The sequence below is a fragment of the Chiloscyllium punctatum genome, chromosome 1 (assembly GCF_047496795.1).
Source record: "Chiloscyllium punctatum isolate Juve2018m chromosome 1, sChiPun1.3, whole genome shotgun sequence".
Classification (NCBI taxonomy): Eukaryota; Metazoa; Chordata; class Chondrichthyes; order Orectolobiformes; family Hemiscylliidae; genus Chiloscyllium; species Chiloscyllium punctatum.
In genome coordinates, this window is record NC_092739.1 from 171082413 (window position 1) to 171104797 (window position 22385).

General features: G+C 52.8%; 1 protein-coding gene across 1 annotated transcript in view; it reads right to left on the bottom strand.

Annotated features, from left to right (window-relative positions):
• Positions 1–22385, bottom strand: part of LOC140480733 (uncharacterized) — a 510142-nt gene that overhangs the window by 479691 nt on the left and 8066 nt on the right. The window contains exons 3-6 of the mRNA XM_072576020.1: positions 19901–19966; positions 18320–18385; positions 2507–2572; positions 680–745 (exon numbers count right to left, since the gene is read on the bottom strand). Coding sequence (XP_072432121.1) covers positions 680–745; positions 2507–2572; positions 18320–18385; positions 19901–19966 — 264 coding nt within the window. The remainder of the gene's footprint in view (positions 1–679; positions 746–2506; positions 2573–18319; positions 18386–19900; positions 19967–22385) is intronic.

Genomic DNA, 22385 nt, shown 5'->3' on the forward strand with positions numbered 1-22385 from the left:
TTTCAGAGCACTGCCCCTTGGTCAGGTGGAGTCATGTTCACCCCAGTCCAGCACCTCCACAATTAAGGATGAGACAAGGAAAGAATTCTTCACTCAAAGGGCAGTGAAAATGTGGAATTCTCTGTCACAGAAGGCCATGTGAGTCAAGGCACTGAATATATACAGAAAGAGGGAGTGTGAGAGAGAGCGAGAGCAAGTGAGAGATTTCTTGATTTTTAAAGACGTCAAGGAGAATGGAGAGAAAAGACAGCATGCTGTTTTGATCCTTTGAGAACCAACGGTGATATTAAATGGTACAGCAGGCTTGAAAGGCTGAATGGCCTACTCCTGCTCCTTGTCTGGATGTTTCCCCAATGCAGTTAGGGAGAGAGAGCCAGGGTTCTCACCCAGGCACTCTGAGTGAGCACTGAGATGTTGTTGTGTGGACAATCTCTTCAACATTACACGTGCTCTGCTTGAACTCCAGTTTTGAATCTGTCTGAAGTGGAGAGTGCCCTGTGAAAGTCTCATTGCCATTACCCAGCATTCCCCAGACTGAGAATCCCAACATGCAATGGGCAGGAATAAACCATAACCCTGGCTGTGGAAAGACATCATTCATCCATTCCCCATACGGCAAAGCCCATTGAGTGAATGTGTGTGATGACATTTGAGAGGTTTGTTGGGGAAGATTACTAACCTGTTGTCTCTTTGGTAGTTTTCGGAGCCTCTGTTGTGGGAATTGTAGTAGTGGGTGTTGTGGCAACTGTTGGAAAGGAACAAACAGAAACAATCTCAATGAATGTGGGACCCTGTTCCTGCATTGGTGTCTCGGGGGTGTGAGGGTCAGGCTGAGATTAGCCTGTTGGAGATCAGAGTCTCTCAGGACAGTCTGTGTCACCCTCATTCAGAGACTATGCTGATCTCAGTGCAATCCTACCCAACACAGTGGAGCTGAATTTTCCCAATCCCTCTGAGCCTGTGGGACACTCAGTGGTGTGTCTCAAACACTGGGCCAGCTGTTCCCAATCCCTCTGAGTCTGTGGGACACTCAGTGGTGTGTCTGAAACACTGGGCCAGCTGTTCCCAATCCCTATGAGCCTGTGGGACACTCAGTGGTGGGTCTGAAACACTGGGCCAGCTGTTCCCAATCCCTATGAGTCTGTGGGACACTCAGTGGTGGGTCTGAAACACTGGGCCAGCTGTTCCCAATCCCTCTGAGTCTGTGGGACACTCAGTGGTGTGTCTGAAACACTGGGCCAGCTGTTCCCAATCCCTATGAGCCTGTGGGACACTCAGTGGTGGGTCTGAAACACTGGGCCAGCTGTTCCCAATCCCTATGAGTCTGTGGGACACTCAGTGGTGGGTCTGAAACACTGGGCCAGCTGTTCCCAATCCCTATGAGTCTGTGGGACACTCAGTGGTGGGTCTGAAACACTGGGCCAGCTGTTCCCAATCCCTATGAGTCTGTGGGACACTCAGTGATGGGTCTGAAACACTGGGCCAGCTGTTCCCAATCCCTATGAGTCTGTGGGACACTCAGTGATGGGTCTGAAACACTGGGCCAGCTGTTCCCAATCCCTATGAGTCTGTGGGACACTCAGTGGTGGGTCTGAAACACTGGGCCAGCTGTTCCCAATCCCTATGAGCCTGTGGGACACTCAGTGGTGGGTCTGAAACACTGGGCCAGCTGCTGCTGCCACATCCTCCTGGTCTGTTCCAGTGGATGGTCATTAAAACGCTGCTGCAGAGTTTGCTGCAGTGTCCAGGGACTCCACCTCTCTCCACTCCCCCCACCCCTTGTCCCCCCAGCCCCGTGTGAGCCGGAGGCCTCTCCAGGGATCTGCTTCCTGTGGTCTGAATCCACCGACGTGGAGTGGACCGAGAAAGCAGCTCATCCCCACCTTCTCCAGGACAACCCGGGCTGGGTCATCGATGTTGGCCCAGACAGTGGCACTGCCAGGCTGCCATGGCCAGAGCAAGTTCAAGGTTCAGAGTGACCTCCTCCTGCTGGAGATTTCTGTGTTTGTCTGTTCATTCTGCAGGAGGAGTTCACACTCTCTCCAATCACCAACTCTCTTGGTCAAAGCATCAAACAAAACCTCCTTCTCCACTCCCCAACATCTCTCAGTCACACCGTATCGATTGTCTAATTTTCAAGACGTAACCAACTTTCTGACATTCCTGATGCCTTTTGACATTGACTCTTGGGAAGTAACCACCACTGGCTGGGCCAGCGTTCCTTTCCTGTCCTGAGTTGCTCTTGAGAAGGTGATGGAGAGCTGCCTCCTTGAACCACTGCAGTCAATTTGCTCTAGCACAAGGGGAAGGAACTCAAAGATTTTCACCCAGTGACTGCCCAGCCAATCCCCTTCATTCCCCAGACTGAGAATCTCAACATGCAATGGGCAGGAATAAAACATAACCCTGGGTGTGGAAAGACATCATTCATCCATTCCCCACACAGCAAAGCCCATTGACTGAATGTGTATGACATTTGAGAGGTTTGTTGGAGAAGATTACTAACCTGTTGTCTCTTTGGTAGTTTTCGGAGCCTCTGTTGTGGGAATTGTAGTAGTGGGTGTTGTGGCAACTGTTGGAAAGGAACAAACAGAAACAATCTCAATGAACGTGGGACCCTGTTCCTGCATTGGTGTCTCGGGAGTGTGAGGGTCAGGCTGATCACAGCTATGGCCTCAATTCTCAATTTTAAATTACTATCAAAATTACTATGTTTAATTCTTTTGAATTTAATGTAAGTCTGACCTGGTTCCTTCTTTTATGTTTCTGAACCACTGTCTATACACTTCTGGTACCAATTCATAAGCACTCAAAATCGCCTGTTTGACATCTGCATAATCTCTGGACCCCTCATCTGACAGTGCTGTAAGAACCTTACTTGCTCTGCCTACCTGCTTAGTTTGAACTAGCATTATCCACAAGTTCTCTGGACACTTCATCTGCCTAGCCAATTTTTGAATTAAAATTAAAATGCCTTCAACATTTTTCTCATCAAAATGTGGCAAATTTTCCACAATATTTGTATACAATCCTACCGTCTCCCTTCATCTCCAGTCTGTTAACTTGACTTTCTGACGAATTCACAACTTCTGAAGTTCAAACTCACTCTGGCTTTATCTTTCTTCTCTCTCCCTCTCTCTCTCTCTTTGTTTCACTAAGAGTCTTCTCTCCCTTTCTTTCTCCTGTTATTCAAGCTGTATCATTTGCAATTGGATTTTTGCCTTTTCTAATTTGAACAGCCGAACCAGCTTTTAAATGTTCACCTATTTCATTAACAATCTCGTTTTTTTTCAGAGACCAGACAATTTCAGCTCCAGCTTCTCTGTGAATTGCAACAGCTTTTCCATGTTCACCTTTTGTAAAACTCCCAAAGACACTTTTTCCACCTCCAAGAAACACTTTATAACTGAAATTCCTCTCACTTTTAACCAAGCCAATTGTACAATTGTTATGAAGTTGAAGGTGTTTACTGAATGGAAAGCTTAAAATTGCCTGTGGGATATGTCTAGGTGACAGTCTCAGAGTGTACTGGAAAATGGAAAATATGTAACACTAGGCTGTGAAATAGATACCTGAGTTGGTTGCTGTTTTGACAACATTTCAAATTTAATCAATCAGTTTAAATTATGCTTCAGGTTACTGAAACCCAATTGAGTTTGAATGTATTGTTTTACCAATATCGAACCAATGAGACGATCCAATGTTGGGAATATAAAAATGTGCAATGTATTATTTCCCCCTCCAACCCTGTTTCAATTTAAACCCTGCCCTCCCTTTCACTGTTTAATAATACAGCATTGCCCTCTAAGAAGGGCACTGCTTGTCACTGGCCCCTTGGGTGTTTCCTTTCTTCCTGGTGGTACAAATTGAAAAAACATTTGTACACCTTGTGTCATTCACTGTGTCACACACCTACACCCACACACAACATGGGGGGCTGGGGAAAAAATAACCACTACCGCAGCACATACTCACAACCACCATACCCCATCGTCTGACCCCAACACTACTCTTTAACACCACCCGCCTACCTACCTTCTCAACCCTGTCCAACATGGTCCCCCACCTAACCCTATCCAAAACCACCCCCCACCACAACCCTGTCCAAAAGTGCCCCCCTCCACAACCCTGTCCAACACCGCACCCCCACCCCAACACTGTCCAACACCGCACCCCCACCCCAACCCTGTGCAACAGCCCACCCACACCCCAACCCTGTCCAACACGGCCCCCCACCTAACCCTTTCCAAAACCGCCCCCCACCACAGCTCTGTCCAACACCACACCCCCACCCCAACCCAGTCCAACACCGCACCCCCACCCCAACCTTGTCCAAACCTGCCCCCCATCACAACCCTGTCCAACAACGCCCCCCACCACAACCCTGTCCAACACTGCACCCCCATCCCAACCTTGTCCAAACCTGCCCCCCATCCCAACCTTGTCCAAAACTGCCCCCCACCACAACCCTGTCCAACACTGCACCCCCATCCCAACCTTGTCCAAACCTGCCCCCCACCACAACCCTGTCCAGCACTGCACCCCCATCCCAACCCTGTCCAACACTGCACACTCACCCCAACCCTGTCCAACACCGCAATCCCACCCCAACCCTGTCCAACACTGCCTCCCACCACAACCCTGTCCAACAGTGCCCCCATCCCAACCCTGTCCAACACTGCACACTCACCACAACCCTGTCCAACACCGCAATCCCACCCCAACCCTGTCCAACACTGCCCCCCACCCCAACCCTGTCCAACAGTGCCCCCATCCCAACCCTGTCCAACACTGCACACTCACCACAACCCTGTCCAACACCGCAATCCCACCACAACCCTGTCCAACACCGCAATCCCACCACAACCCTGTCCAACACTGCCCCCCACCCCAACCCTGTCCAACACCGCCCCCCACCCCAACCCTGTCCAACACCGCAATCCCACCACAACCCTGTCCAACACCGCAATCCCACCACAACCCTGTCCAACACCGCAATCCCACCCCAACCCTGTCCAACACCGCCCCCCACCCCAACCCTGTCCAACACCGCAATCCCACCACAACCCTGTCCAACACCGCAATCCCACCACAACCCTGTCCAACACCGCAATCCCACCCCAACCCTGTCCAACACTGCCCCCCACCCCAACCCTGTCCAAAACTGCACCCCCATCCCAACCCTGTCCAACACCGCAATCCCACCCCAACCCTGTCCAACACCGCCCCCCACCCCAACCCTGTCCAACACCGCCCCCCACCCCAACCCTGTCCAACACCGCAATCCCACCACAACCCTGTCCAACACCGCAATCCCACCACAACCCTGTCCAACACCGCACCCCCACCCCCAACCCTGTCCAACACTGCACACTCACCACAACCCTGTCCAACACCGCAATCCCACCACAACCCTGTCCAAACACCGCAATCCCACCCCAACCCTGTCCAACACCGCAATCCCACCACAACCCTGTCCAACACCGCAATCCCACCACAACCCTGTCCAACACTGCACCCCCATCCCAACCCTGTCCAACACTGCACACTCACCACAACCCTGTCCAACACCGCACCCCCATCCCAACCCTGTCCAACACTGCACACTCACCACAACCCTGTCCAACACCGCAATCCCACCACAACCCTGTCCAACACTGCACACTCACCACAACCCTGTCCAACACCGCAATCCCACCACAACCCTGTCCAACACTGCACACTCACCACAACCCTGTCCAACACCGCAATCCCACCCCAACCCTGTCCAACACTGCACCCCCATCCCAACCCTGTCCAACACCGCAATCCCACCCCAACCCTGTCCAACACCGCCCCCCACCCCAACCCTGTCCAACAGTGCCCCCATCCCAACCCTGTCCAACACTGCACACTCACCACAACCCTGTCCAACACCGCAATCCCACCACAACCCTGTCCAACACTGCACACTCACCACAACCCTGTCCAACACCGCAATCCCACCACAACCCTGTCCAACACCGCAATCCCACCACAACCCTGTCCAACACTGCACCCCCATCCCAACCCTGTCCAACACTGCACACTCACCACAACCCTGTCCAACACCGCAATCCCACCCCAACCCTGTCCAACACCGCCCCCCACCCCAACCCTGTCCAACACCGCAATCCCACCACAACCCTGTCCAACACTGCACCCCCATCCCAACCCTGTCCAACACCGCACCCCCACCACAACCCTGTCCAACACCGCAATCCCACCACAACCCTGTCCAACACCGCAATCCCACCCCAACCCTGTCCAACACCGCAATCCCACCCCAACCCTGTCCAACACCGCAATCCCACCCCAACCCTGTCCAACACCGCAATCCCACCACAACCCTGTCCAACACCGCCCCCCACCACAACCCTGTCCAATACCGCAATCCCACCACAACCCTGTCCAACACTGCACACTCACCACAACCCTGTCCAACACCGCAATCCCACCACAACCCTGTCCAACACCGCCCCCCACCACAACCCTGTCCAACACCGCAATCCCACCACAACCCTGTCCAACACTGCACACTCACCACAACCCTGTCCAACACCGCAATCCCACCCCAACCCTGTCCAACACTGCACCCCCATCCCAACCCTGTCCAACACCGCACCCCCACCCCAACCCTGTCCAACACCGCAATCCCACCCCAACCCTGTCCAACACCGCACCCCCACCACAACCCTGCCCAACACCGCAATCCCACCCCAACCCTGTCCAAAACTGCCCCCCACCACAACCCTGTCCAACACTGCACACTCACCACAACCCTGTCCAATACCGCAATCCCACCACAACCCTGTCCAACACTGCACACTCACCACAACCCTGTCCAACACCGCACCCCCACCCCAACCCTGTCCAACACCGCCCCCCACCCCAACCCTGTCCAACACCGCACCCCCACCCCAACCCTGTCCAACACCGCACCCCCACCACAACCCTGTCCAACACCGCACCCCCACTCCCAACCCTGTCCAACACCGCACCCCCACCCCAACCCTGTCCAATACCGCAATCCCACCACAACCCTGTCCAATACCGCAATCCCACCACAACCCTGTCCAACACCGCACCCCCATCCCAACCCTGTCCAATACCGCAATACCACCCCAACCCTGTCCAACACCGCAATCCCACCCCAACCCTGTCCAATACCGCAATCCCACCCCAACCCTGTCCAACACCGCAATCCCACCCCAACCCTGTCCAACACCGCACCCCCACCACAACCCTGTCCAACACCGCAATCCCACCACAACCCTGCCCAACACCGCCCCCCACCCCAACCCTGTCCAACACCGCCCCCCACCCCAACCCTGTCCAAAACTGCCCCCCACCACAACCCTGTCCAACACTGCACACTCACCACAACCCTGTCCAACACCGCAATCCCACCACAACCCTGTCCAACACCGCACCCCCACCCCAACCCTGTCCAACACCGCCCCCCACCCCAACCCTGTCCAATACCGCAATCCCACCCCAACCCTGTCCAACACCGCACCCCCACCCCAACCCTGTCCAACACCGCCCCCCACCCCAACCCTGTCCAATACCGCAATCCCACCACAACCCTGTCCAACACCGCAATCCCATCCCAACCCTGTCCAATACCGCAATACCACCCCAACCCTGTCCAACACCGCAATCCCACCCCAACCCTGTCCAATACCGCAATACCACCCCAACCCTGTCCAACACCGCAATCCCACCCCAACCCTGTCCAACACCGCCCCCCACCCCAACCCTGTCCAATACCGCAATCCCACCCCAACCCTGTCCAACACCGCAATCCCATCCCAACCCTGTCCAACACCGCAATCCCACCACAACCCTGTCCAACACCGCAATCCCACCCCAACCCTGTCCAACACCGCACCCCCACCCCAACCCTGTCCAACACCGCCCCCCACCCCAACCCTGTCCAATACCGCAATCCCACCCCAACCCTGTCCAACACCGCAATCCCATCCCAACCCTGTCCAATACCGCAATACCACCCCAACCCTGTCCAACACCGCAATCCCACCCCAACCCTGTCCAACACCGCAATCCCACCCCAACCCTGTCCAACACCGCAATCCCACCCCAACCCTGTCCAACACCGCAATCCCACCACAACCCTGTCCAACACCGCCCCCCACCACAACCCTGTCCAATACCGCAATCCCACCACAACCCTGTCCAACACCGCAATCCCACCCCAACCCTGTCCAACACCGCAATCCCACCACAACCCTGTCCAACACCGCCCCCCACCACAACCCTGTCCAACACCGCAATCCCACCACAACCCTGTCCAACACTGCACACTCACCACAACCCTGTCCAACACCGCAATCCCACCCCAACCCTGTCCAACACTGCACCCCCATCCCAACCCTGTCCAACACCGCACCCCCACCCCAACCCTGTCCAACACCGCAATCCCACCCCAACCCTGTCCAACACCGCACCCCCACCACAACCCTGCCCAACACCGCAATCCCACCCCAACCCTGTCCAAAACTGCCCCCCACCACAACCCTGTCCAACACTGCACACTCACCACAACCCTGTCCAATACCGCAATCCCACCCCAACCCTGTCCAACACCGCACCCCCACCACAACCCTGTCCAACACCGCACCCCCACTCCCAACCCTGTCCAACACCGCACCCCCACCCCAACCCTGTCCAATACCGCAATCCCACCACAACCCTGTCCAACACTGCACCCACATCCCAACCCTGTCCAACACTGCACACTCACCACAACCCTGTCCAACACCGCAATCCCACCCCAACCCTGTCCAATACCGCAATCCCACCCCAACCCTGTCCAACACCGCACCCCCACCACAACCCTGTCCAACACCGCACCCCCACCCCAACCCTGTCCAACACCGCACCCCCATCCCAACCCTGTCCAATACCGCAATCCCACCCCAACCCTGTCCAACACCGCAATCCCACCCCAACCCTGTCCAATACCGCAATCCCACCCCAACCCTGTCCAACACCGCAATCCCACCCCAACCCTGTCCAACACCGAAATCCCACCCCAACCCTGTCCAACACCGCACCCCCACCACAACCCTGCCCAACACCGCACCCCCACCCCAACCCTGTCCAAAACTGCCCCCCACCACAACCCTGTCCAACACTGCACACTCACCACAACCCTGTCCAACACCGCAATCCCACCCCAACCCTGTCCAATACCGCAATCCCACCCCAACCCTGTCCAATACCGCAATCCCACCCCAACCCTGTCCAACACCGCAATCCCACCCCAACCCTGTCCAATACCGCAATCCCACCCCAACCCTGTCCAATACCGCAATCCCACCCCAACCCTGTCCAACACCGCACCCCCACCCCAACCCTGTCCAACACCGCCCCCCACCCCAACCCTGTCCAATACCGCAATCCCACCCCAACCCTGTCCAACACCGCAATCCCACCCCAACCCTGTCCAACACCGCACCCCCACCCCAACCCTGTCCAACACCGCACCCCCACCCCAACCCTGTCCAACACCGCAATCCCACCACAACCCTGTCCAACACCGCACCCCCACCCCAACCCTGTCCAACACCGCAATCCCACCCCAACCCTGTCCAACACCGCAATCCCACCCCAACCCTGTCCAACACCGCAATCCCACCCCAACCCTGTCCAACACTGCACCCCCATCCCAACCCTGTCCAACACCGCAATCCCACCCCAACCCTGTCCAACACCGCAATCCCACCACAACCCTGTCCAACACCGCAATCCCACCCCAACCCTGTCCAACAGTGCCCCCATCCCAACCCTGTCCAACACTGCACACTCACCACAACCCTGTCCAACACCGCAATCCCACCCCAACCCTGTCCAACACTGCACACTCACCACAACCCTGTCCAACACCGCAATCCCACCACAACCCTGTCCAACACTGCACACTCACCACAACCCTGTCCAACACCGCAATCCCACCACAACCCTGTCCAACACCGCAATCCCACCCCAACCCTGTCCAACACCGCAATCCCACCACAACCCTGTCCAACACCGCAATCCCACCCCAACCCTGTCCAACACTGCACACTCACCACAACCCTGTCCAACACCGCAATCCCACCACAACCCTGTCCAACACTGCACACTCACCACAACCCTGTCCAACACCGCAATCCCACCACAACCCTGTCCAACACCGCAATCCCACCCCAACCCTGTCCAACACCGCAATCCCACCACAACCCTGTCCAACACCGCAATCCCACCCCAACCCTGTCCAACACTGCACACTCACCACAACCCTGTCCAACACCGCAATCCCACCACAACCCTGTCCAACACTGCACCCCCACCCCAACCCTGTCCAACACCGCAATCCCACCCCAACCCTGTCCAACACCGCACCCCCACCCCAACCCTGTCCAACACCGCAATCCCACCACAACCCTGTCCAACACCGCAATCCCACCCCAACCCTGTCCAACACCGCAATCCCACCCCAACCCTGTCCAACACCGCAATCCCACCCCAACCCTGTCCAACACCGCCCCCCACCACAACCCTGTCCAATACCGCAATACCACCACAACCCTGTCCAACACTGCACCCCCACCCCAACCCTGTCCAACACCGCAATCCCACCACAACCCTGTCCAACACCGCCCCCCACCACAACCCTGTCCAATACCGCAATCCCACCACAACCCTGTCCAACACCGCACCCCCACCACAACCCTGCCCAACACCGCCCCCCACCACAACCCTGTCCAACACCGCACCCCCACCCCAACCCTGTCCAACACCGCACCCCCACCCCAACCCTGTCCAACACCGCACCCCCACCCCAACCCTGCCCAACACCGCACCCCCACCCCAACCCTGTCCAAAACTGCCCCCCACCACAACCCTGTCCAACACTGCACACTCACCACAACCCTGTCCAAAACTGCCCCCCCACCACAACCCTGTCCAACACTGCACCCCCACCCCAACCCTGTCCAACACCGCAATCCCACCACAACCCTGTCCAACACCGCAATCCCACCACAACCCTGTCCAACACCGCAATCCCACCCCAACCCTGCCCAACACCGCACCCCCACCCCAACCCTGTCCAACACCGCAATCCCACCCCAACCCTGTCCAACACCGCCCCCCACCCCAACCCTGTCCAACACCGCAATCCCACCCCAACCCTGTCCAACACCGCCCCCCACCCCAACCCTGTCCAACACTGCACCCCCACCCCAACCCTGTCCAATACCGCAATCCCACCCCAACCCTGCCCAACACCGCAATCCCACCCCAACCCTGTCCAATACCGCAATCCCACCCCAACCCTGTCCAACACCGCCCCCCACCCCAACCCTGTCCAACACTGCACCCCCACCCCAACCCTGTCCAACACCGCAATCCCACCCCAACCCTGTCCAATACCGCAATCCCACCCCAACCCTGTCCAACACCGCCCCCCACCCCAACCCTGTCCAACACCGCACCCCCACCCCAACCCTGTCCAATACCGCAATCCCACCCCAACCCTGCCCAACACCGCAATCCCACCACAACCCTGTCCAACACCGCCCCCCATCCCAACCCTGTCCAACACCGCAATCCCATCCCAACCCTGTCCAACACTGCACACTCACCACAACCCTGTCCAACACCGCAATCCCACCCCAACCCTGTCCAACACTGCCCCCCACCCCAACCCTGTCCAACACCGCCCCCCACCCCAACCCTGTCCAACACCGCAATCCCACCACAACCCTGTCCAACACCGCAATCCCACCACAACCCTGTCCAACACCGCAATCCCACCACAACCCTGTCCAACACCGCAATCCCATCCCAACCCTGTCCAACACTGCACCCCCATCCCAACCCTGTCCAACACCGCAATCCCACCCCAACCCTGTCCAACACCGCCCCCCACCCCAACCCTGTCCAACACCGCCCCCCACCCCAACCCTGTCCAACACTGCACCCCGATCCCAACCCTGTCCAACACTGCACCCCCACCCCAACCCTGTCCAACACCGCAATCCCACCCCAACCCTGTCCAACACCGCCCCCCACCCCAACCCTGTCCAACACTGCACCCCCACCCCCAACCCTGTCCAACACTGCACACTCACCACAACCCTGTCCAACACCGCAATCCCACCACAACCCTGTCCAACACTGCCTCCCACCACAACCCTGTCCAACACCGCAATCCCACCACAACCCTGTCCAACACTGCACACTCACCACAACCCTGTCCAACACCGCAATCCCACCCCAACCCTGTCCAACACCGCAATCCCACCACAACCCTGTCCAACACCGCAATCCCACCACAACCCTGTCCAACACCGCAATCCCACCACAACCCTGTCCAACACTGCCCCCCACCCCAACCCTGTCCAACACCGCCCCCCACCCCAACCCTGTCCAACACCGCAATCCCACCACAACCCTGTCCAACACCGCAATCCCACCACAACCCTGTCCAACACCGCAATCCCACCACAACCCTGTCCAACACCGCAATCCCATCCCAACCCTGTCCAACACTGCACCCCCATCCCAACCCTGTCCAACAGTGCCCCCATCCCAACAGTGCCCCACGATGTTGTGCCGAACTTCTATCCTAGATTAAGCACCCATCCATGTACCTATCCAAATGCCGCTTAAAGGTCGCCAATGATTCTGACTCTACCACTCCCACGGGCAGCGCATTCCATGCCCCTACCACTCTCTGGGTAAAGAACCCACCCCTGACATCTCCCCTATACCTTCCACCCTTCACCTTAAATTTATGTCCCCTTGTAACACTCTGTTGTACCCGGGGAAAAAGTTTCTGACTGTCTACTCTATCTATTCCTCTGATCATCTTATAAACCTCTATCAAGTCACCCCTCATCCTTCGCCGTTCCAACGAGAAAAGGCCGAGAACTCTCAACCTATCCTCGTACGACCTACTCTCCATTCCAGGCAACATCCTGGTAAATCTTCTCTGCACCCTCTCCAAAGCTTCCGCATCTTTCCTAAAGTGAGGCGACCAGAACTGCACACAGTACTCCAACTGTGGCCTAACCAAAGTCCTGTACAGCTGCAACATCATCTCACGACTCTTGAATTCAATCCCTCTGCTAATGAACGATAATACTCCATAGGCCTTCTTACAAACTCTATCCACCTGAGTGGCAACCTTCAAAGATCTATGTACATAGACCCCAAGATCCCTCTGTTCCTCCACCTGACTAAGAGCCCTACCATTAACCCTGTATCCCTATGTTCTCTGTCCTGTTCCTTGTCTGTATATTTCCCCAATGCAGTTACAGAGAGAGAGCCAGGGTTTTAACCCAGCGACACTGAGCGAGCACTGAGACATTGTTGACATTTGAGAGGTTTGTTGGAGACGATGTTGTTGAGAATGTGTATTTGAGAGGTTTGCTGGAGAAGATTACTAACCTGTTGTCTCTTCAGTCGTTGTCGGAGCCGCTGTTGTGGGAATTGTAGTAGTGGGTGTTGTGGCAACTGTTGGAAAGGAACAAACAGAAACAATCTCAATGAATGTGGGACCCTGTTCCTGCATTGGTGTCTCGGGAGTGTGAGGGTCAGGCTGATCGCAGCTACATAGAACACAGAACAATACAGCGCAGAACAGGCCCTTCGGCCCTTCGGCCCTCGATGTTGCACCAAACTGTGAACTATTCTCAGCCCATCCCCCTACACTATCCCATCATCATCCATGTGCTTATCCAAGGATTGTTTAAATCTCTCTAATCTGGCTAAGTTAACTACATTAACACACCATATGCCTTCTTAACAGCACTATCCACCTGAGTGGTAACTTTCAGGGATCTATGCACATGAACTCCAAGATCCCTCTGCACATCCACACTACCAAGAATCTTTCCATTGACCCAGTACTCTGCCTTCCTGTTATTCTTCCCAAAGTGCATCACCTCACATTTAGCTGCATTGAACTCCATTTGCCACCTCTCAGCCCAATTCAGCAGTTTATCCAAGTCCCCTGTAACTTGTAACATTCTTCCACGCTGACCACTACTCCACCGACTGTATTGTCGTCTGCAAATTTACTAACCCATCCACCTATGCCTGCATCCAAGTCACTTATAAAAATGACAAAGAGAAGTGGTCCCAAAACAGACCCTTGTTTCACACCACTAGTAACCGGACTCCAGGCTGGATATTTTCCATCAACCACCACTTGCTGCCTTCTTTCAGAAAGCCAGTTTCTAATCCAAACTGCGAAATCATCCTCAATCCCATGCCTCTACATTTTCTCCAACAGCCTACCAAGTGGAACCTTATCAAAGGCTTTACTGAAGTCCATGTACACCACATCAACTGCCTTACCCTCATCTACATGCTCGGTCACCTTCTCAAAAAACTCAATGAGGTTTGTGAGACACGACGTGCCCTTGACGAAACCATGTTGACGATCTGAAATCAAATTATTGTTTGCTAGATGATTATAAATCTCTCTAATAATCCTTTCCAAAATGTTTCCTAAAACAGAAATAAGGCTCACTGGTCTATAATTATCTGGCTCATCTCTACTGCCCTTCTTGAACAAGGGCACTGCATTTGCAATCCTCCAGTCCCCGGTACTAAATCTGTAGACAATGATGACTCAAAGATCAAAGCCAAAGGCTCTGTTATCTCCTCCCGAGCTTCCCAGAGAATCCTCGGATAAATCCCATCCGGCCCAGGGGACTTGTCGACTTTCACTCCTTCAAGAATTGATCACACCTCTGCGTAACTAACATCGATTCTTTCTAGTCTAATATCTTGGACCTCATTCTTCTCCTCCACAATATTCTCCTTTTCCTGAGTGAACACCGATGAGAAATATTCCTTGAGCACCTCTCCGATCTCCACAGGGTCCACACTCAACTTCCCACTTCTGTCTTTGGCCCGATTCTTCCCCTAATCATCCTTTTATTCCTCACATACCTATATAAAGCTTTAGGGTTCTCCTTTAGTCTATTTGCTAAAGGCTGCTCGTGTCCTCTCTTTGCTTTTCTTAACTCTCTCGTTAAATCCTTCCTCACTGATCTGTAACTCTCCATTGCCTCATCTGAACCATCTTGCCTTATCATCACATGAGCCTCCTTCTTCTGCTCAACAAGAGATACAATTTCTGTCGTAAACCACGGTTCCCTTACCTTATCACCTCCTCCCTACCTGACAGGGACAGACCTATCAAGGACACGCAATATCTGTTCCTTAAACCAGCTCCACATTTCCATTGTCCCCATCCCCTACATTTTGCTACCCCATTCTATGCCTCCTAAGTCCTGCCTAATCACATTATAATTGCCCTTGTCCCATTGATAAGTCTTGACCTGTGGCATGTACCGATTCCTTTCCATCACTAAACTTAACGTAACTGAATTATGGTCACTCTCTCCAAAGTGCTCACCTACAACTAAATCTGGCCTACAACCTGGCCTGGGTCATTACCAAGCACCAGATCCAGTGTGGCCTCCCCTCTTGTTGGCCCTTCGACATCCTGTGTCAGGAAAACCTCCTGTACACGTTGGACAAAACTGATCCATTCAACGTACTAGATTTACAGCATTTCCAATCAATGTTGGGGAAGTTAAAGTCCCCCATAATGACCACCCTGTTCCTCTCACTCCTACCCAGGATAATGTTGCTAATCCTCTCTTCCACCTCCCTGGAACTCTGCGGAGCCCTATAAAAACTCCAAGCAGTGTGAGCTCTCCTCTCCTGTTTCCAACCTCAGCCCACACTACCTCAGTAGACGAGTCCTTATCAAAAGTTCCCTCAGCCACCGTTATACTATCCTTGACTAACAAGGCCACACCTCCCCCTCTTTTACCGCTTTGCCTGTTCTTAATGAAAGATCTAAACCCTGGAACCTGCAACATCCATTCCTCACCCTGCTCTATCCATGTCTCCGAAATGACCACAACATCGAAGTCCCAGGTCCCTATCCATGCAGCAAGCTCCCCTACCTTATTTCGAATACTTCTGGTGTTGAATTTGACACACTTCAAACCAGTTTGCTGTCTGCCAGCACATTCCTGTGACCCTGAAATCCTGTCCCTGTCCTTTCTACTCTCATCCTCCTGTGCACTGCAGGTACACCTCCGGTTCCCATCCCCCTGCTGAGCTAGTTTATACCCACCCAAATAGCACCAGCAAATTTCCCACCCAGGATATTAGTATCCCTCTGGTTCAAATGAAGACCATCCTGTTTGTACAAGTCCCACCTTCCCCAGGATGAGCCCCAATTATCCAAGAACCTGAAGCCCTCCCTCCTGCACCATCCTTGCAGCCACGTGTACAGCTGATATCTCTCGCTATCACATGGCACGGGAAACAAACCAGAGATAACAACGCGGTTTGTTCTAGCTCTCAGCTTCCACCCTAGCTCCCTGAAATCCCGCCTTCCATCCCTATCACTCTGTCTACCTATGTCGTTGGTACATACATGGACAACGATTTGAGGCTAGTCACCCTCCCCCTTCAGGATCCCAAAGGCACGATCCAAGACATCACGGACCCTGGCACCTGGGAGGCAACACACTAACCGCGAGTCTCGTTCGTTCCCAACAAAGCTTCCATCTGAGTCTCTAACTATTGTGTCCCCAATGACTAACACTCTCCTCCTTTCCCTCCTCCCCCTCTCTGCAACTGGGACAGGCTATGGCCTCAATTTTAAATCTCCTGGGTGCAGATGGCCTTGGGAATGGAACACTTGAACAGAATCACTGGTTCCTGACACCTCCTTTTTCTTCATTCCCGGGATATGGGGGTCACTGGATGGGCCTACATTTATTGCCTGTCCCTAATTGCCCTTGAGAAGGTGATGGTGAGCTGCCTTCTTGAACTCCCATTGGCTGGAGGGACCCTTTTGATAAGGTCCCACAGAACAGGCTCATGGGTAAAATTAAAGCACCTGGGATAGGGAGCAATATATTGGCACGTGTTGGGAATTGGCTGATCGACAGCAAACAGGGATTTTTAATACTTTGGTCGTTCTCGGAGTGGCAGTCAGTGAGCAGTGGGGTACCACATGGATTTCTGCTGGGCACCAGCTATTCACAATATATGCACAGGATCTGGATGATACTTGGGAAGTTTGGATGTATGAAGGGTGTCCTTGTGCACCAGTTAATGACAGTAGACAGCTATAGGCACAGCCAAGCACTGAGGAAGGTAAATTGTATATTGGCCTTCAGTGCAAGAGGATCTGAGTTCAGAGGTCAGGATGTCTTGCTACAGTTATACTGGGCCTTGGGGAGAGTACAGCTGGAGGGTTGTGTGCAGGGTTGGACCCCCCAGCGATGAGAGGACAGACCTGCCGTAGAGGGATGCAGGGAGGGTCACTAGTCTGATACTAAGGATGGCTGGACAGTCCCATATGGAGAGATTGGATCAACTGTCCTTGTAGTCAGAAGGGTGTGATTTAAACACTCGGACAGAGCTGGACAGAGCTGGATCCTGGGAGGGTGTTTCCCTGGATTGGGGAGACTAGAACCAGGATCACAGTCCCAGGATGCAGGGGAGACCATTTTCAGAATGAGGTCAGAAGTCACATGACACCAGATTATAACCCCAACAGGTTAATGTGAAATCACAAGCTTTTGGAGCACTGCCCCTTGGTCAGGTGGAGGCATGTTCACCCCAGTCCAGCACCTCCACAATTAAGGATGAGACAAGGAAAGAATTCTTCACTCAAAGGGCAGTGAAAATGTGGAATTCTCTGTCACAGAAGGCCATGTGAGTCAAGGCACTGAATATATACAGAGAGAGAGTATGTGAGAGAGTGAGGTTTCTTGATATTAAAGTCAACAAAAAGTACCGAGAGAAAAGGCAACATTGCACTCTTGATCCTTCGAGGACCAGGCATGATGATAGTGAATGGTACAGCAGGCCTGGAAGGTCGATGGCCGATTCCTGCTCCTTGTCTTGATATTTCCCCAATGTAGTTAGGGAGAGAGAGCCAGGGTTCTCACCCAGACACACTGAGTGAGCACTGAGATGTTGTTGTGTGGACAATCTCTTCAACATTACACGTGCTCTGCTTGAACTCCAGTTTTGAATCTGTCTGAAGTGGAGAGGGCCCTGTGAAAGTCTCATTGCCATTACCCAGCATTCCCCAGCCTGAGAATCCCAACATGCAATGGGCAGGAATAAACCATAACCCTGGGTGTGGAAAGGCATCATTCATACATTCCCCATACAGCAAAGCCCATTGACTGAATGTGTATGACATTTGAGAGGTTTGTTGGAGAAGATGACTAACCTGTTGTCTCTTCAGTCGTTGTCGGAGCCTCTGTTGTGGGAATTGTAGTAGTGGGTGTTGTGGCAACTGTTGGAAAGGAACAAACAGAAACAATCTCAATGAATGTGGGACCCTGTTCCTGCATTGGTGTCTCGGGAGTGTGAGGGTCAGGCTGATCGCAGCTATGGCCTCAATTTTAAATCTCCTGGGTGCAGAAGGCCTTGGGAATGGAACACTTCAATGGCATCACTGATTCATGACGCCTTCTTTTTATTCATTCCTGGGATATGGGGGTCACTGAATGAGCCTGTCCCTAACTGCCCCTTGAATTGTCCAATGATGGTGAGCTGCCTTCTTCAACTCCCATTGGCTGGAGGGACCCCTTTGATAAAGTCCCACAGAACAGGCTCATGGGTAAAATTAAAGCACCTGGGACAGGGGTAATATTTTGAAATGTGTTGGGAAGTGGCTGACAGACTGGATACAGGGAGTTGGAATAATTGGGTCTTTCTCAAAATGGCAGCCAGTGACTAGTGGGGTACCACATGGATCTCTGGAGGGCACCAGCTAATCACAATATATGCAAATGTGCTCGATGATACTTGGGGAGTTTGGATGTATGAAGGGTGTCCTTGTGCACCACTTAATGACAGTAGACAGCTACAGGCACAGCCAAGCACTGAGGAAGGTAAGTTGTATATTGACCTGTATATTGGCCTTCAGTGCAAGAGGATCTGAGTTCAGAGGTCGGGGTTTCTTGCTGCAGTTATGCAGGACCTTGGGGAGAGCACAGCTGGAGGGTTGTGTGCAGGGTTGGTTCCCCCCCCCCCAGCTATGAGAGGACAGACCTGCCATAGAGGGAGTACAGGGAGAGTCACTAGATTGAATTTTATAAATGACCATGATAAGTGCATACATGGATGAGTTTGTAAATCAGCCGATGACACTAAGATCGGTGGAGGCGCGGACAGTGTGGAACAATGTTATGGATTTCAGATGGGTTTAGGTAAGCTGAAGCACTGGGCTGAGAGGTGGAAAATAGTGCTCAATGTGGAAAAGTGTGAGGTGATTCACTTTGGAAGGAGTAACAGGAATAAAGTATCCTGGGCTCATGGTAATGATTCTTGGTCCTGTAGATGAGCAGAGAGATCTCGGTGTCCATGTACATTGATCCCTGAAATTTGCACCCAGGTTGATAGGGTTGTCAAGAATGCCTACGGTGTGTTGCCGTTTATTCAAGCCACGAGATCAGGCTGCAGCTGTAAAATACTCTGTTACAGCTGTACCTGGAGTATTGCGTACAGTTAGGTTACCATATTACAGGGAGGATGTGGAAGCTTTGGAAAGGGTTCAGAGGAGATTTACTCAGATGTTGCCTGGTACGGAGGGAAAGTCTTATGAGGAAAGGCTGAGGAGACTTGAGGTCGTTTTCAATGGAGAGAAAAAGGTTGAGATGTGACCTAATAAAGACATAGAAGATAATCAGAGGGTTAGATAGGGTGTACAGTGAGAGCGTTCTTTCCTCAGATGGTGATGGATAGTATGAGGGGACATATGACATGTGTATGACATTTGAGAGGTTTGTTGGAGAAGATTACTAACCTGTTGTCTCTTCAGTCGTTGTCGGAGCCTCTGTTGTGGGAATTGTAGTAGTGGGTGTTGTGGCAACTGTTGGAAAGGAACAAACAGAAACAATCTCAATGAATGTGGGACTCTGTTCCTGCATTGGTGTCTCGGGAGTGTGAGGGTCAGGCTGATCGGAGCTATGGGCTCAATTTTAAATCTCCTGGGTGCAGATGGCCTTGGGAATGGAACATGTGAACAGCATCTCTGGTTCCTGATGCCTTCTTTTTCTTCATTCCCAGGATATGGGGGTCACTGGATGGGACTGCATTTATTGCCTGTCCCTAATTGTCCCTTGAGAAGGTGATGGTGAGCTGCCTTCTTTGATTCGGTCCCTCATAACAGGCTAGTGGGTAAAATTAAAGCATCTGAAATCAGAGGTAACATATCAACACATGTTGAGAATTGGTTGACAGATGGGAAAAAGGGAGTTGGATAAATGGGTCTTTCTCGGAATGGCAGTCAGTGAGCAGTGGGGTACCACATGGATCTCTGCAGGGCACCAGCTATTCACAATATATGCACAGGATCTGGATGATACTTGGGAAGTTTGGATGGACGAAGGGTGTCCTTTTGCACCAATTAATGACAGTAGACAGCTATAGGCACAGCGAAGCACTGAGGAAGGTAAATTGTATATTGGCCTTCAGTGCAAGAGGATCTGAGTTTAGAGGTCGGGATGTTTTGCTTTACTTATACAGGGCTGAAAAATGTGTTGCTGGAAAAGCGCAGCAGGTCAGGCAGCATCCAAGGAGGAGGAGAATCGACATTTCGGGCATAAGCCCTTCTTCAGGAATGAGGAGGGTGTGCCAAGCAGGCTAAGATAAAAGGTAGGGAGGAGGGACTTGGGGGAGGCACGTTGGAAATGTGATAGGTGGAAGGAGGTTAAAGTGAGGGTGATAGGCCGGAGAGGGAGTGGGGGCGGAGAGGTCAGGAAGAGGATTGCAGGTCAAGAAAGTGGTGCTAAGTCCGAGGGTTGGGACTAAGATAAGGTGGGGGAAGGGGAAATGAGGAAGCTGGAGAAATCTGAGTTTATCCCTTGTGGTTGGAGGGTTCCCAGGCGGAAGATGAGGTGCTCTTCCTCCAGGTGTCGTGTTGCTATGGTCTGGTGATGGAGGAGTCCAAGGACCTGCATGTCCTTGGCGGATTGGGAGGGAGAGTTGAAGTGTTCAGCCCCTGGGCGGTTGGGTTGGTTGGTGCGGGTGACACCTTACCTTTTATCGATGACACTAAGATCAGTGGAGTTGTGGACAGTGCAAAAGAATGGTGTAGGTTATAGAGGGACTTAGATTAGCTGCAGACCTGGGCTGAGAGGTGGCAAATGAAGTTTAAAGTGTGAGGTGATTCAGTTTGGAAGGAGTAAAAGGAATACAGAGTACTGTGTCAATGGTAAGATTCCTGATCGTGTAGGTGAGCAGAGAGATCTCAGTGTCCAGGTATACAGCCCTGAGCTGGCCACCCAGGTTCATAGGGTTGTTAAGAAGGTAAACGTGTGTTTTCTTTTATGGGTAGAGGGAGTGAGTTTCGGAGCAACGAGGTCATGTTGCAGCTGTACAAAACTCTGGTGTGGCTGCACTTGGAGTGTTGCTTGCAGTTTGGTTACCAAATTATCGTGAGGCTTTGGAAATGGTTCAGAGGAGATTTACTCAGATGTTGCCTGGTACGGAGGGAAAGTCTTATGAGGAAAGGCTGAGGGGACTTGAGGTCGTTTTCAATGGAGAGAAAAAGGTTGAGATGTGACCTAGAGAGACATAGAAGATAATCAGAGGGTTAGATAGGGTGGACAGTGAGAGCGTTCTTTCCTCAGATGGTGATGGATAGTATGAGGGGACATAGTTTTAAATTAAGAGGTGATTGATACAGGACAGATATCACAGTTATGTTCTTCACTCAGAGATAGTAAGGGCATGGAATGCTCTGCCTGTAACAGTAGTAGACTCCCAACTTTAAGGGTATTTAAATAGTCATTGGATAAATATGTCAATGATAATGGAAGAGTGTAGATTAGATGGGCTTCCAACTCGTTTCACATATCGGCACAAAACCGAGGGACAAAGGCCCTGGACTGCACTGTAATGTGTGATGTTCAATGGTACGGACAATGGCAGGACTGTCCCAGGTGGAGAGGTTGGTTGTACTCACCCTGTATTCAGTGGAGTTTGATTTAAACTCTTTAACAGGGTTGGACAGACTGGATACAGGGAGTTTGTTCTCTTTGGCTGAGGAGACTAGCACCAGGGTCACAGTCCCAGGATACAGGCGAGACCATTTTCAGAATGAGGTCAGATGTCACATGACACCAGGTTATACTCCAACAGGTTTATGTAAATCACAAGCATTCGAACCAATGCCCCTTGGTCAGGTGGAGTCATGTTCACCCCAGTCCACAATCAAAACAATTCAGAATGAAACGAGGAAGGCATTTTTCACACAAATAGCAGTGAAAATGTGGAATTCTCTGTCA